The sequence below is a fragment of the Nannobrachium achirus genome, assembly GCF_963921795.1.
Source record: "Nannobrachium achirus genome assembly, chromosome: 20".
Lineage (NCBI taxonomy): Eukaryota > Metazoa > Chordata > Actinopteri > Myctophiformes > Myctophidae > Nannobrachium > Nannobrachium achirus.
The window spans coordinates 51,468,705-51,484,249 of record NC_137827.1 but is presented as its reverse complement, the minus strand read 5'-3'; the positions used below and the strand labels follow the sequence as shown (position 1 = coordinate 51,484,249).

The 15,545-nt window shown below is 46.8% G+C and overlaps 1 protein-coding gene across 1 annotated transcript; it reads right to left on the bottom strand.

Annotated features, from left to right (window-relative positions):
• Nucleotides 1-843: 843 nt before the first annotated feature.
• On the bottom strand, nt 844-4,393 carry LOC308306233 (stonin-2-like; the record flags this gene model as incomplete). The annotated part of the gene is made up of 2 exons (XM_080751132.1): nt 844-2,434; nt 4,169-4,393. Coding segments are annotated over 2 exons (306 nt in total), but the record flags the coding sequence as incomplete, so codon positions are not given.
• Nucleotides 4,394-15,545: the final 11,152 nt, after the last annotated feature.

Sequence of the window (15,545 nt, the reverse complement as noted above, 5' to 3'; positions counted from 1 at the left end):
AAAAGTGGTGGGTGACCTGTCGATTGGAACGATTACGCAATCACCACAGACTGCAAGGTGTCGGTCACAGATTTTCGTGTAACATCCGCTTAAGTCACTGTTGACAGAGACGAGCTCGTTCATTTATCAGGCAACAGAGCAAATGTGGAACCAAATGGACCCTCCATTGTGGAAACAAAGAACAGGGAAATATAGTACAGGTCTTAAATGTAACGAAATAACGCCATTATTTTAGAAACCGAGTACTCTACTTGCAAAAGTAATGTGTTACGTTACTCTGTTAACCCAAAAAAGGAGTCAGATTACAGTAACAGTGTTTCTTGTGTTACCCTCGACACTGTAGGTGACAAACTGTAGATCACAATGTTTTATAAAACCCACAATTTTATATGTTATATAATCTACTGTTGGATTAAGGACACTTGGATCTCTCTCTAAACCTCGACTTGTTACAAATCTGTCTTAAGTGACAGAAACACTGGAAGAAAAGGCTAATAAAAAAAAACAAGCTACTCCCTTAAAGCAAACATATTATTAACCACTAGTCATCAGTCTACAGTACATAAACATAACGAACCAATCAACGAGCTCCTGCTCATCAAACGCACCAATCACGTGTTGTGAACGTGTCAGGTGGCACAGTGGTAAAGTGCCTGCTCACCACCACCAGAGGTTGTGGGTTCCGGGGGGGGGGGGGGGGGAAGGACGGAAGGCTCTACAGGAGTCTTCAACGTTTTCAGGCCAAGGACCCCTTAGTTGAGAGAGAATGAAGCAGGGACCCCCACAACCTTTTCATAGATTCCATATAGTTTCATCATTTGACAGCACAATCGTCATTGTATTTTGTATTCATGTCAATTTGTGTTTTCAGATATTTAACCACTTGAACTGTCAGTACTTAATAAAGTTGACCTTTCACTCTGTACTTGGTCTGCTCTTTTTTCCCTCTACAAAATCTCTTTGCCTCGCACTGCGAGGCGTTGTGAGCTTGTAGTGGTTAATATAAAAAAAGGAGAAAAAAAGGTTTCTATCACACAAAGATTTGGAGGACCCCCTGTAGTGACTCCCTAGGGGTCCCGGACCCCCTGTTGAAGACCCTTGCTCTACGTCCTCCCGGTGGGGGCTCCTCACTGGCAGATGAGTCAGTAGCATACAACAGTAAGATCCTCCCGGTGGGGGCCCCTCATTGGCAGGTGAGCCAGTAGGATACAACAGTACGTCCTCCCGGTGTGGGCTAGCTCCTCACTGGCCGGTGAGTCAGTAGGATACGACAGTTTACAGTATGTCCTCCTGGTGGAGGAGGCTCCTCACTGGCAGGTGAGTCAGCAGGACACAACAGCAGTGACAACACACAAATGTGTGTGGGGAGGAATTAATTGGCGTAACGACCAAATGGGGGACAAAAGGGGGTACAAAACGAAACAAAGCAAAACAAAAACACAACTCCAAAGCGTTCATGTTTTAACAAAGTGCAAAAACTAGAGTCCATTTCCCTGTTGCTCCGCTGTCTCTTGTTCAGCCCAGAACGAACAGAGACTCTGTCTAATAGGTTCAATGCACGGCAGCCATTATGGAAAGACATTGGGGGGCTCTATTATGATCCAGGTCTTATGCCTTATGCCTTAACTTCTTTGCCTTTTTTTACTATATAGACATATTTTTTTTTATATTTCAAATAGCTGATCTGCAAGCTCACATTGTGCAGATGTAGATCAGCATTTGAAGTATTTAAAAATGTTTTTCAAAATAGTAAAAAAAGGCAAAGAAGTTAAGGCATAAATAAGACCTGGATCATAATAGAGCCCTAGGTCTCTTCCTAACTTATTATCATTGGGAAATGATAATAATGAAGGCTATGTTCCATTCTGGTCTAACCGAATCAGTGTTACCAATGATACTGATGAAGGCTCTGTTCCATTCTGGTCAGAGTCAGGGTGCTGATATTGTACATCACTGGAAACACTCTGCTACACCAGTGGGTCTCAAAGTGTGGTCCAGGGACCCTTGTGGTGACTTGAGGGTGTTTCAAATGGACCTTTACATGTGTGTGTAACTCTAAAAGTGTACAAACTGAACCAACACTCTCAAAGTTATGGAGGTCCTTGAAATTAAAAGGTTTGAGAACCACTAAATGGAACAGAGCCTTCATTAGTATCATTGGCAAAACCTGTGAAGGAATTAAGGAAGAGGCCCAGTTTCATTACAATACGGCTGGTGTGCACAGAGACTGTTGTCCCCGAGAATCCTGTATGTGCATGTCTATGGCTGTGCACACTCCCTGGGCTGGTGTGCACGTTCAGTGAGTGTCTATTAGCACACTCCCTGTGCTGGTGTGTGCACGTGCAGTGTGTGTCTATTGCTGCGCACACTCATTAGGCTGGTCAGAATTCAGTGAGTTTGCCGTGGTGCCGTCTCTCTTCTGCTCTATGGGAACCTGAGAGAGAGAGAGAGAGAGACAGACAGACAGACAGACAGACAGACATTAGATAGATACAGGAGCATCACTACAATCTCCATTTGCATTATATCTGTATTCAAACCTTGGGATCACATTGAGGGAAATGGCTCTTTTTGAGATATTCAATTATTATTTTCAGATGTTTCTTAACATCTAAACTAATATCATGTGGGACTATCATGGTATATATAACAACATATTGGACTATCATGGTCAATATTTCATGCTACATTTTGGTTAATGCTGTGAACTTTACCCAATGTAGATGTAGTGACTGTCTTTGGCCTGTAGGTGGAGACATAAGCTAATGTAAAGCATGGTGTCCTAAGCTTGTTGCATTGAAGTCTGTGTGTTTAAGACATTTCTAATTAGGTTCGTTGTTAACGAGTTCCATCAGCTGTTGTGACATATTAACCTGTTGTGTGCTTTTCATAATATTATGAGCAAAACAGCAAAACAATTTAACAAAGGCTTTGTGAATTTCACCACACCAAAGCTCGAACTACATCCCAAAGCAACAGCAGCCTGATTACAGTTTTGTAAGGCCTTAATATAATATACAGGTGGAAATACTTTAGTAAAAGGTGAAGCGGAGCCTCCGGAGGATTTCATGAACTTTAACTTGGCTCCACGCCAGCTGGAAACATTCTTTGACTGTCGACTTCCAACAGAAGCAGACAAATAGGCTCTTCTACGCACAGCAGCCATCTTGGAGAGAAATTGGGCCTCTTTCTTACTTCCTTCACAGGTCTTACCAATGATAATAATGAAGGCTCTCAAACCTTTTCAATTTCATGGACCCCCATAACTCTGAGTGTACAAATGGAGTGTACAAATGGAACCATTTGGAACCCCTCTGGACCACACTTTGAGACCCACTGGTGTAGCAGAGTGTTTCCAGAGAGCCAACATGCACAATATCAGCAATTTGGCCTGTGTCTCTTCCAAACTACCGGTGTCTCCTTGGCTTCACTGCAGACAAAATTAACTGGAAGCCAGGCTGAATGAATGAAACACCGAGGAACTCATCCCAAAATGAGTTTGGGATGTCATGTCATGTCATCTCGGCGGCACCAAACAGCCGACTTTAGGACAGGTATGACATGACATCCCAAAATGAGTTTGGGATGTCATGTCATGTCATGTCATGTCATCTCGGCGGCACCAAACAGCCGACTTTAGGACGGGTACCCCCCCACGCGACCCCTCCACCCCCAAACACCCGAACCTCTGAATGACACCATATTGTAGTCTGGACAGAGCCCAACCCATTTAAATTCTGCACTAAAAGTGAAGTGGGGTGTGCATCGGCCCTAAGGCCACCAAATTAACACTGATCTGTTTGACGGGGCTCTGGGCCGGGTAGTGACGACAGGGTTTGGAACGAGGCCCTGGGCAGGGACACTTGACAAGTAGGAACAACAGACAGACCGGTATCTTGTAGAAGTAGTGTGCGGTGTAGGGCTAACGGGACAGGTACCTTGTAGAAGTAGTGTGAGGTGTAGGTTTTAGGGCTAACGGGACAGGTACCTTGTAGAAGTAGTGTGAGGTGTAGGTTTTAGGGCTAACGGGACAGGTACCTTGTAGAAGTAGTGTGAGGTGTAGGGATAACGGGACAGGTACCTTGTAGAAGTAGTGTGAGGTGTAGAGATAACGGTACAGGTACCTTGTAGAAGTAGTGTGAGGTTTTAGGGATAACGGGACAGGTACCTTGTAGAAGTAGTGTGAGGTGTAGGTGATCCATCTCTTCGCGTCCTGTCCGTCTCCTACAGACAGGGACCTCACGGCCGCTCCGGAGGCCGTGGTGGCCGGCATGTCGAACTCCACCTCCAGGTGGCGCTCCAGGGTGGCCGGGACCTCCTGGTCGGAGCCCAGCTCCAGACGACAGAAGAAGGTGTGTGGGTGGGCCAGCGCTGAGGGGCAACAACACCACTGTTAACCTATAGAAGACAGTTTCCCAAACATGGGTCGGGACCCATTTTTTATGGGTTACGACTCGACTTCCCCCCCAAAAAAATCAATATATTGTTTTTAGAAATGAAAGAATTAGAAGAATTTTATACTTTTAAAACAAACAAACACATCTGTTTGTTTCTGAGTGACAACGCTGCCTCTCTCTGACCAAACACACGCACACGCACAACACGCACGCACGCACGCACGCACGCACGCACGCACACACACACACACACACACACACACACACACACACAGCTGGTTAAACATGTTGCCTCATGCTAGATGCAGAATAGTTATGCCTCATGCTAGATGCAAAATAGATATAGATACACCATCAAAATGCTATACAGCATATGATTTGTGAAAGTGACAAACGGGCTTCACAGTTATGTCAGGTGTGTTCATATGCTAATGGTGATGCGATTTCAGATCAATTGCTCCAGCCACTGAGGAGAAACGCTGTTACAGACAGACAGACACTCACTCAGACATTCGGAAAATTATATGTTTGATGTTTTCCCCTGTGATCACAAAATAAATGTTTGGCTACTGTGGCTCCCTTGTTGAGTGTGACCTTTAATTCATCAGCAATCAAATGTGTCCATTTGCAATGATTAAAACCATGCAGAGAAAACAGTGTTGTTGAATTTATCTACGTGTATCTACTACATCAGTGGTTCTCAACCTGTGGGTCGGGTCCCCCAATTATTTTGGGGGGGTCCCCAGATGATTTAATGTGCAACATTGTTTTCTCACTCAACAGTAAACAAACCAACATAGCGTTTAAGTGTATAGAGGGTGTCTGCTCATTTCTTAAGTGACAATTTAAGGACTTTTTTTCCCCTTGACAAATTCATTATGACAAATTAATTAGGACACATTAATTAGAGGCAGAAATTAATAGGACGAGTACGGGCTCACGTTTCACGTGTGTTGGCCTCAAATGTACTTAAAAAAGGGCAAAATGTTTGAAAACAGCAGATCTACGAGCTCACAACGCGTCGCACCGCGACGCGTTGTGAGCTCGTAGATCGGCTGTTTTCAAATAGCCGTGGTATACGACGGTTTAATAATATATAAAATGTATGTCTGCAAAGTAACTAGCAACTAAAGTTTTCAAATAATTGTAGTGGAGTACAAGTAAAAGTGGGTTGGGGGGTCCACGGTCAAGTGCTTTCAATGTTGAGGGTCCTTGAAAAGAAAAGTCAAGTCGTGAACTATTTTTGGCATTTATTTTGGACTTTTGTGTCCAGTATTTGGGTTCACGGCATGTTTGGGTGGGTCTATTTGGGTCCAGGGGGGTCAAGTGTGACCGGAGGGGGGTCCCAAACCCCACTCTGACAAAAACTGACGTGCTGTGAGCTTGTAGATCTGTATTTCTGAATGTCCAAAAGCAAGCGATACGTTATAAAATGTTGCCATAACCGGCCTTACTGGGGAGGGGACCCCCTGGTTTGCCCCCAAGGACCCCTGAGGGTTAAAAGAGTAAAAACTTTACCAAGTAGACTTCATAAATGTCTTACTGTGTTACCGTAGAGGCCTTCTGTCCTCCTTAACTCTCCACCTCGGGCCCTAATAACTCATTATTACGCATTATTGTCTGCTTTAACTGTAGAAAAATAGCAGATATACAAGCTGACCACTGATTTAGAAAAAGGATCTAGAAGACTTTCAAAGAATCGGGTCAAACATTTTCAAAGACTTGCACAAATGTTCACGGTTTAAAAAAAATAGCACACCTACAAGCTCACGGCGCGGCACCGAGTGCTCCGAGAGCGAGATGCACCGCCCTCGCTCGCATACATTTCCAAACCATGCACCGCCCCCAATTTTTTTAAGTCGACTAAGCTCCTCCCCTTCATTTACATAGGGTCGTCTGCTTTTTTTACACGCTGGGAAACACACCTTAACGCCCTCATTAGCATAATGTATGCGAGCATAATGTATGCGCACCACGCCCACACGCATTTCCAAACCACGCCCCGCCCCAAATTTTTTTAAGTCGACTAAGCTCCTCCCCTTCATTTACATACGGCCGTCTGCATTTTTTACGCGCTGGGAAACCTACCTTAACGCCCTCATTAGCATAATGTATGCGAGCATAATGTATGCGCACCACGCCCACACGCATTTCCAAACCACGCCCCGCCCCCAATTTGCATATGTCGACTAAGCTCCTCCCCTTCATTTACATACGGCCGCCTGCATTTTTTACGCGCTGGGAAACGCCACTTAACAGCCTCATTAGCATAATTTATGCGGACCACGCCCACACGCATTTCCAAACCATGCACCGCCCCCAATTTTTTTAAGTCGACTAAGCTCCTCCCCTTCATTTACACACGGTCGTCTGCTTTTTTTACGCGCTGGGAAACCTACCTTAACGCCCTCATTAGCATAATGTATGCGAGCATAATGTATGCGCACCACGCCCACACGCATTTCCAAACCACGCCCCGCCCCCAATTTGCATATGTCGACTAAGCTCCTCCCCTTCATTTACATACGGCCGTCTGCATTTTTTACGCGCTGGGAAACCTACCTTAACGCCCTCATTAGCATAATGTATGCGAGCATAATGTATGCGCACCACGCCCACACGCATTTCCAAACCACGCCCCGCCCCCAATTTGCATATGTCGACTAAGCTCCTCCCCTTCATTTACATACGGCCGCCTGCATTTTTTACGCGCTGGGAAACGCCACTTAACAGCCTCATTAGCATAATTTATGCGGACCACGCCCACACGCATTTCCAAACCATGCACCGCCCCCAATTTTTTTAAGTCGACTAAGCTCCTCCCCTTCATTTACACACGGTCGTCTGCTTTTTTTACGCGCTGGGAAACCTACCTTAACGCCCTCATTAGCATAATGTATGCGAGCATAATGTATGCGCACCACGCCCACACGCATTTCCAAACCACGCCCCGCCCCCAATTTGCATATGTCGACTAAGCTCCTCCCCTTCATTTACATACGGCCGCCTGCATTTTTTACGCGCTGGGAAACGCCACTTAACAGCCTCATTAGCATAATTTATGCGGACCACGCCCACATGCATTTCCAAACCATGCACCGCCCCAAATTTTTTTAAGTCGACTAAGCTCCTCCCCTTCATTTACACACGGTCGTCTGCTTTTTTTACGCGCTGGGAAACCTACCTTAACGCCCTCATTAGCATAATCAATGCAGACCACGCCCCCAACCTCATTAGCATAATCAATGCAGACCACGCCCCCAACCTCATTTGCATAATTAATGCAGACCACGCCCCCCAATTCGAATAATTAGGCTAATTAGCTCCGCCCCCTGCATTCGCGTGTAATTAGCAACAAGACGTGTGCGTCTCATTTACATAATTCATGCAGACCACGCCCCCAACCTCATTTGCATAATTAATGCAGACCACGCCCCAACCTCATTTGCATAAGTAATGCAGACCACGCCCCCCAATTTGAATAATTAGGCTAATTAGCTCCACCCCCTGCAACAAGACGCGCGCGTCTAATGCATGTTGTGCAGTCTCATTTACATAATTAATGCAGACCACGCCCCCAACCTCATTTGCATAATTAATGCAGACAATTCATTCATTGAATGTCCACCTTATCTATAGCGGATACCCAAGCAAAATAAATGAATGAATGAATGAATGAATGAATGAATGAATGAATGAATAAATAAATAAATAAATAAATACATAAATACATAAATACATAAATACATAAATACATAAATACATGAATGAATGAATGAATGAATGGTCAGTCTCGACAGGGGCCTTATATAATAATAATTAATGAAATAAGTAAAGCTCCTTTTAGTTGAGCTTGTACCAGGACTGTGCCTGTTCCTGCTATAGGCCTAATTTAGAACGAATCCATTCATTACCAGTAAGGCTCCCTAATCGGGAGATAAGCGACCGTAGGTCACTTATCTCCACAAATAGGGCAAAAATGTGTTTTGCCAAAATCTTCCTGATCCATGTTGATGACATGAGTGTAGACATACTGTGTAGTGATTTTCGTGATTTTAGGGCAAAATCTGTAGGAGCAGTGTCCAAAAATGTGTTTTTAAAAATCGGCCTGGAGGTGGCGCTATATGGGACAGATTCATGTTGATGGGATGAGTGTAGACATACTGTGTACCGATTTGCGTGATTTTAGGGCGAAAATTGTAGGAGCAGTGTCCAAAAATGTGTTTTGCAAGAATCGGCCTCATGGTGGCGCTAGAAGAGGGCCATGTGAGAAATGAGGGGTGGGGTCTCCGCGCCGGCAAGGCGGACGAATAGGTACCGGCCCCGGCTGTCCCGGTCGCTCCTAGCCGGAGTTACAGCATTTTATGTGAGCTGCAGTGTAGGGGGTCCTCCACTGGGGGCGCCACCACTTTTGCATCTGTTCTGGAGCACCAGGAGTCGGTGGTCCCCGGGAATTCCCCGTGAGCAGCCCCGTTGGGGTGGTCATTTGGTCATGTTTGCGCATTTGGTCATTTTTTACATCTGGGGGTCCCCCAGGGAATTTGGCATGGATCGGGGCAACGGTTGCGGAGATATAAGCAGGGAAAAAGTGTGACGTGTGAGGTGTGACAGACAGACTGACAGACAGACTGACAGACAGACGGAGGGACGGACGGACGGACGGACGGACGGAGTTACTTACACTTTGTGGTGGTTTTGATAGTAAAGTGCGACCTACGGTCGCAATAATCCATTATGTAATTCATTCATTGGGGCACTTTAATCCATTATATGTAATTTATTCATTGGCATGAGTAAAAGTAGCAATACATAGATATGGTGGAAATAGCAGATCTACAAGCTGGCTCACAGTGTAGATCGATCTGACTGACTGACTGATTGATTGATTGAGGTAATTATTACAAGTATTGCATAGATTACAGCTGGCTCTTCTTGGGGGAAATTGTGTTTCATTAAATGAATAAAGCTCCTTGTAGTTGACCTTGTACCAGTGATTTGTACTGTCATGAAACTGTACTTTTTTTCTATTGCAAACTTCTAATAAATTCTTCAATCAATCAAAAACTGAACGCACGCACGCACGCACGCACGCTGCGCAGGTCAGCTCAGCAGCTGGCTTTTTTTTTTTTGTAAAGCTCCAGCCAGAGTCAGGCGCCGAGGTGGGGGGACGGCACAAAGCCGGACTTGCGTGCTCAGGCAGCGGCCTTCGGCCGCTGCCCCCCCCCACCCCCTGGAAGTGCGGCAGACGTCAAGCCTCTAGAACCAGTCAGTAGCTCAACGTCAACAGACGGCGCTGTAGCCAAGGAATTACACCTGACCAGGAAGTGCCTCTCTGTCTCTGTGTTTACACCACGAGAGGAGAGGAGAGGAGAGTGGCTCTGTCGTCTGTACGTCTTCACTCACACTGCTAAATATGTGACAGTAATCATTCCCATAGAGTGTGTGTTCAGTAACAGTGTTAAACGGCTCTATATTGTCACAGGAATCATTCTTGTTTGTTCCCTAACAGTGTTACACTGTGATATGAAAGAATCCACACGAGGGCAGTGTTTCCATTCTCAACTCACTGAGAGGGAGTCACATCAATGTCAGCATGTGGTTTTTTCCTCTCTTTTTTTACATTTAGGGGAATGCTGCTTGTGCTGTATATTCTAGTGGACCTGTCTATTTATTACATTCACTACACTGATTTAAAAATCCGGGGTTTTCAGCTGAGAGAGAGATGAAGCAGGGACCCCCACAACCTGTTCATAGATTCCATATAGTTTCATTGTCATCAGTGTCTTTTGGATTCATGTCAATTTGTGTTTTCACATATTTAACTATATCATCATGAATATTTAATAGCAATGGTATTTTGACCGGTGTTTGCAAAGTGTTTCCTGATGTTTCCTTCAGAATGAGTCAACAGGGAATTGAGCGCAGGAAGTCATGACGTAGCTAGTTCAGGAGGGGCGAGCTAAGGGTTGACAGCGCGCCGGGGGGGCGGGGGCCAGCGGCCTCAGCCCCCCCCTTTACCCAGAGTACATTAGACCTAGCTGCACAGCTATAGTCAGTTGCTAAGCTCAACGCTGCAGGACACACACAGGTGCCACACCTGTTGCTGCTGGAAGCTGTGCTGCTGCCCATGCACCGCTCCGAGAGGGTGCCTAACTTGGCTGAGTATTTCTGGCTGTTCCTGCTATCTACTATTGCTTATTTCATGTTCTTAGCTGCCAAACTAACTTAGTTAAGAAGCTGTGTTCTGGCCAGGTAGTATGGGTAGTTTTGAGATTGTTATTCGGGTAATCGCTGATTCTAAAGTTTCAAGGTCCATATTGTCTTGCTAAAGTTGCTGGTGCCCCAGCTGAATTCTGTACTTTAGTCATGTTGCTAAAGCTAATCTAAAGGTGCTACGGGCTTGCTAACATGGCTAAATGTAAACTCAGGATCATAGAAAGTGGGCTGTGGCTACGGGCTAAATGCTAACTTATTTGTGCCCCGGTGGGCCTTTACTGGGCTACCATGAGTTAAGGGAATCTCAGTCGCTGGGTTTGTCGATGATAGCGACAGTGTTTTTGCGACTGCACGGGCCGTATCGGCTAGCATGGAGCAACAGGTTCAATGTATAGTCAGCCAAGAGCTAGCCGGTGGCTATTGCTAGCCGGCTACTCCGGTAAGGATGCTGTTAGCTGGTAAAACAACGTGCTAGCCATGTCAAGGCATAGAGCGGCGGCCCCTCGTGATAACGTGGCCCCGTAGCAAGTATGAAACACGCTAGGAGGATTCAGTTTGTAGGTTGTTGTAGGTATCGGCAGCATTCACCTAGCATCCGAGCTAGCCGAGTTCATGTCAAGCGGTGGTTTACGGCATGACGTCGTCAGCGCATACTAAACGCTGGGGATGGGATATGTAGTTCGCTAGCATGTCAAGCCAGCTGGATTCCGTGCTACAGTCTAATGTGGCAGTCGTTTGTTGCTAATGCTAATTTAAGGTGCTTATGGGTTTCGCTAACGTTGCTAAAGATTAGCGGCTGTCCAGGCTGGGTTCAAGGCAAGGATTATGGCATAAAGGTTGGGTTTGTTGTTGTGGTAAACACGGCCGAGGTCTACTTCTAACTACTGCTTCATCAAGGTAATGGTGCTCTTTCCAGCTGAGTTTGCATACTACAGATCGAGACGGGAGCAGTTGCGGCTCCTGGCTAACGTTAAAATAACTTCAGTGTGCTTGGCTTGCTTGCGACCGTTCGCTAAGGTTAACTCAGTTGCTTGTGCTTATCGGGAACAGTGGTGTATTTGTCGGGAACAGTGGCGTATTGGTGTATTTTGTCAGCCGTATCTGCTACTGTTGAGCAGCGTTCCTTCCTTGTAGTCAGCCAGGGGCTAGCTCTGCTTGTTGTAAGCCGGCTAGCTTTAACTAATGTAAGGATAGCTGCTAGTTGGTAAAACAGCTTGCTAGCCATGTTCTAGGCGCAAGTATGGCCCCGGCTGAAAACGTTGCCTCTATAAACAGCTGCTGCTTATGAGGTGCTAGTTGCTATACTTAGCAGCTACTAAATGGTTCCTGTCGCTTGTATGTCTGCGTGGGCTCCTGGAAGGAGGAAAACCCGCAAGCTCATGGGTGCCACAGTTTACGTGCAAACAATGTTTTGCGTCCGCTAACGCTAGGCGTGCTGTCGGTCTTGACGTCACCAGTTGAACTCGCTAGTGCATGCAGGGAATCGTAGTCTTCTCTAAATGCTCGGTAGCTCCAGCTAAATATTCTCTTCAGTTTCAGCACCCATCAGCTGCAGCTCATCAGCTTCAGATACTAAATTATTCGTATCATTACAGCTCCAGGCTAGAGCACTTCTGGTCCGTAAGGTTATAGTATTGGGTCACATAGCTCACTGTATGTTCTAGTAGTGTTTCCGTAGCTGCTGCACTCGGCTTCAGTGCTGGTTTACAGCTCACGCTCAAGCTGCTACATGACTGTTGTAACATCATGCGCATATCCAGGATTTCTCCTTATCCGTGGCGCCGCTATCTTGGAGGCTAAAATGGGCACATTATGGTGCTAGTGGCTCTTGCTGCCGCTGCTTCAGTCAGATACTAATGTCTCCTATAGTTTCAGCTATTGGTAGCTCCACTCAACCTGCGGCGGCATGCTAGCATAACTGCTAATAATTACAGCTAAGGCTGATGCTTGGCTGCATCATGTTTTCTTTCAGCTCATGCTAAAGCTAATACTTGTTGGTTGCTAACATTCTGTTATTATTTCAGCAAGGTATTGTTTCTACTGCATGTCAAGCTGTTACCAGGGTGTTGAGTGTTTCTGCTAACATGTTGTCATTTCTGCTCCAGTATGGCAGCTCCAGGCTAAAGCGGCACAGGTTCCACTAATCGTGTTTTACTTTATAGCTTCTTGCTGCGGCTGCTACATGTCTAACTGCTAACATAATTTCTATCCTTTCAGCTCGTGCTGGAGCTGCTGCATAGCTGCTACTACAGCAGGTCGCCATAGCAGCATGGCGCTGCAGCTGCTGAGGTTTTCTGCTAACATATTTATCATTACAGCTCCAGGCCGGAGCTGCGGCATGCCCCCTGCCACGGCATCAGGTTAGCATTGCAGCTTTATGCTAAAGCGGCTACATGTTCCACTAAATCGCGTTTTTCTTTATAGCTTCGGGCCACGGCTGCTACATGTTGCTGCTAACATCTTGTTTGTCCTTTCAGCTTCTTGCTGGAGCTGCTGCATAGCGGTTGCTACAGCATGTCATCATGGCAGCGTCGCGCTGCAGCGGCTGAGTGTTTTCTGCTAACATGTTTGTCTTTATAGTTTCGTCCACTACTGTATAATTCCATGAGACCAGTCAGGAGTCGGTTAGCACTGGAGAGGGCCAACTGCAGCTTCCGCTACCTCTGCCGCTACCATAAGCTGCCAGCCTGCCCGCCCGCCCGCCTGCCCGCCTGCCTGCCTTCCCGCCTGCCTGCCTTCCCACCTGCCTGTCGGCCCCCCGTCCGGCTGCCCGTCCACCTGCTACAGCATCAGTTAATGCTATTACTGCTGCTACCATGAGCATGAACCAGCGCTGCGTCGTGCTGGAAGCCGTGGTGCCGGCCCATCTTCCGGGGGCGCTGTCAGGCTGTGACCGTCGTCGCCACCGCCAGGTCGCAAGGGAACATGGGAAGCTGCAGTTTCAGCACCAGCGGTGGGAACTCCTTTCCCAGATGCGCTGAGGAGCCACACTCTAGCAGGTAAATAGCAACGCATTTGCTCGTTCGATTCCGTGAGCGTTCAGCCGCTCTCTAAGCTTGCTAATAATAGGCAATCATAGTTACATAGCAGCGACTTACTTGTACTGAATGTTGGGCTTTAGCCGCTCTCTAGGCTTGCATAGCTTGCCTTAAAAGGTCAAGTCGTGTATCTCGTGGAGATTCTTATTTGTGCAGCAGCAGACTCTGCAGCAGAGCGCTCTGTGGGCTGCGAAAATTTCTCGGTGATCCTAAAAGTCAGCGACCCTAGGCGTGGTTTCATTGTTATGGTCAGCTAAGCTAAGATTGTATTTTCCGCAGCAAGCACATGCGGTCACCAAGGCCAGGCTTAAGATGTGACTAGCACATGGCCTCTGAAGACTGCAGCTCGCAGTCAAAATCAGGGAAGGTACACCAGTGTCAGTCGCAGAACTAACTCTCCCTTCTGTCCTTTCATGTCCATGCTGAACACCGGGCTGTCTGCCCGACGTCCTCGTCACACGAACCCCGGAGAGAGCTGCCAGATTTGCGGCCCGATCCTGCACGCCCAGCTATCAAGCACACACAACACAGGACTGACCGAAGCGTGATGGTTCCAAGCTGGAGTTGGACGCGCTTCAGTTAACGCTTCTGCTGCTGATGCTAATAGTGCTGCAGGCACTATTAGCAGGGTTGTTCCATAGGGTTTCACTATGCTGCTTCTGCTGCGTTTACCAGGGGCATGTGCCCCCGATAGGTTGCGTGCTCAATTGCTGCTGCTGCTGCGTTTAATCGGGGCACCCGCCCCTGATAGGTTGCATGTTTACGTGCTGCTCTGTTGCGCTTCACAGGTCTTTAGAAAGAAGCTCCAAGCTCAGAGGCTCATGAGCAGCCAGGCGACGCTGGAGTGACCGAACCAGCGGTCGATTAAAGACTGATTGCGTCAAGCTGAGAGTAATCAGGGCGCTTCAGGCGGAGCCATGTATACTGTGGGAGGTTTTCTTCCCTAGCAAAGCAAGGTGGTCGGGGGTGGTAGAATATTAAAAAGGGCTGCATAAATCATGTATAAAAAATATAAAATGCATAAAAATAAAAAATAAAAATAAAAATTAAATGTATATAAATTAATAAAGTATTCTGGGTGCTGGGCGCAATGTTTTGTATGCTTAGATAGGTTAGTTTAGTTATATGCGCTTCTGGTCACAGCAGTGTCCAAGCTGTTAGGCCCGCGGAAACAAATCATCCTCACCGATGATTAGGAGCCTTATGGATTCTAAAGCATTGCGTGTTTTGGGGGGGGGACCCGCGTGGGTCCTTTCTTTGGGGGTATCGGATCATGTGTCCACGGAGAGCTTAATTCACGATATAACGTTATATATATCGTGACCCGCGGTACACTGATCCGATGGTAGAATCCATATGCCACTCCTAGGTTCCGCTTGAAGTTTAGATAGTGCTGCATTTATCCATGCTTGCTGCTTATTTCATTATGCTATCTGCTGCTCATGTCATTAGTTGCTGCTGTATTTGCTGCTTATCTCTATGTGCTATATTGCTGCTTGTATGCTTCATTCTTGTCAATAAAGCCCATTCAACCTAATGGTCGTCCCTCCTGAAATTGAGCGCAGGAAGTCATGACGTAGCTAGTTCAGGAGGGGCGAGCTAAGGGTTGACAGCGCGCCGGGGGGGCGGGGGCCAGCGGCCTCAGCCCCCCCCTTTACCCAGAGTACATTAGACCTAGCTGCACAGCTATAGTCAGTTGCTAAGCTCAACGCTGCCCCACCGCCATCCCCAGCGTCCACCTCAATGGATTATGCTTATCCCCGCTGGGGGTATCGGATCATGTGTCCACGGAGAGCTTAATTCACGATATAACGTTATATATATCGTGACCCGCGGTACACTGATCCGATGGTAGAATCCATATGCCACTCCTAGGTTCCGCTTGAAGTTTAGA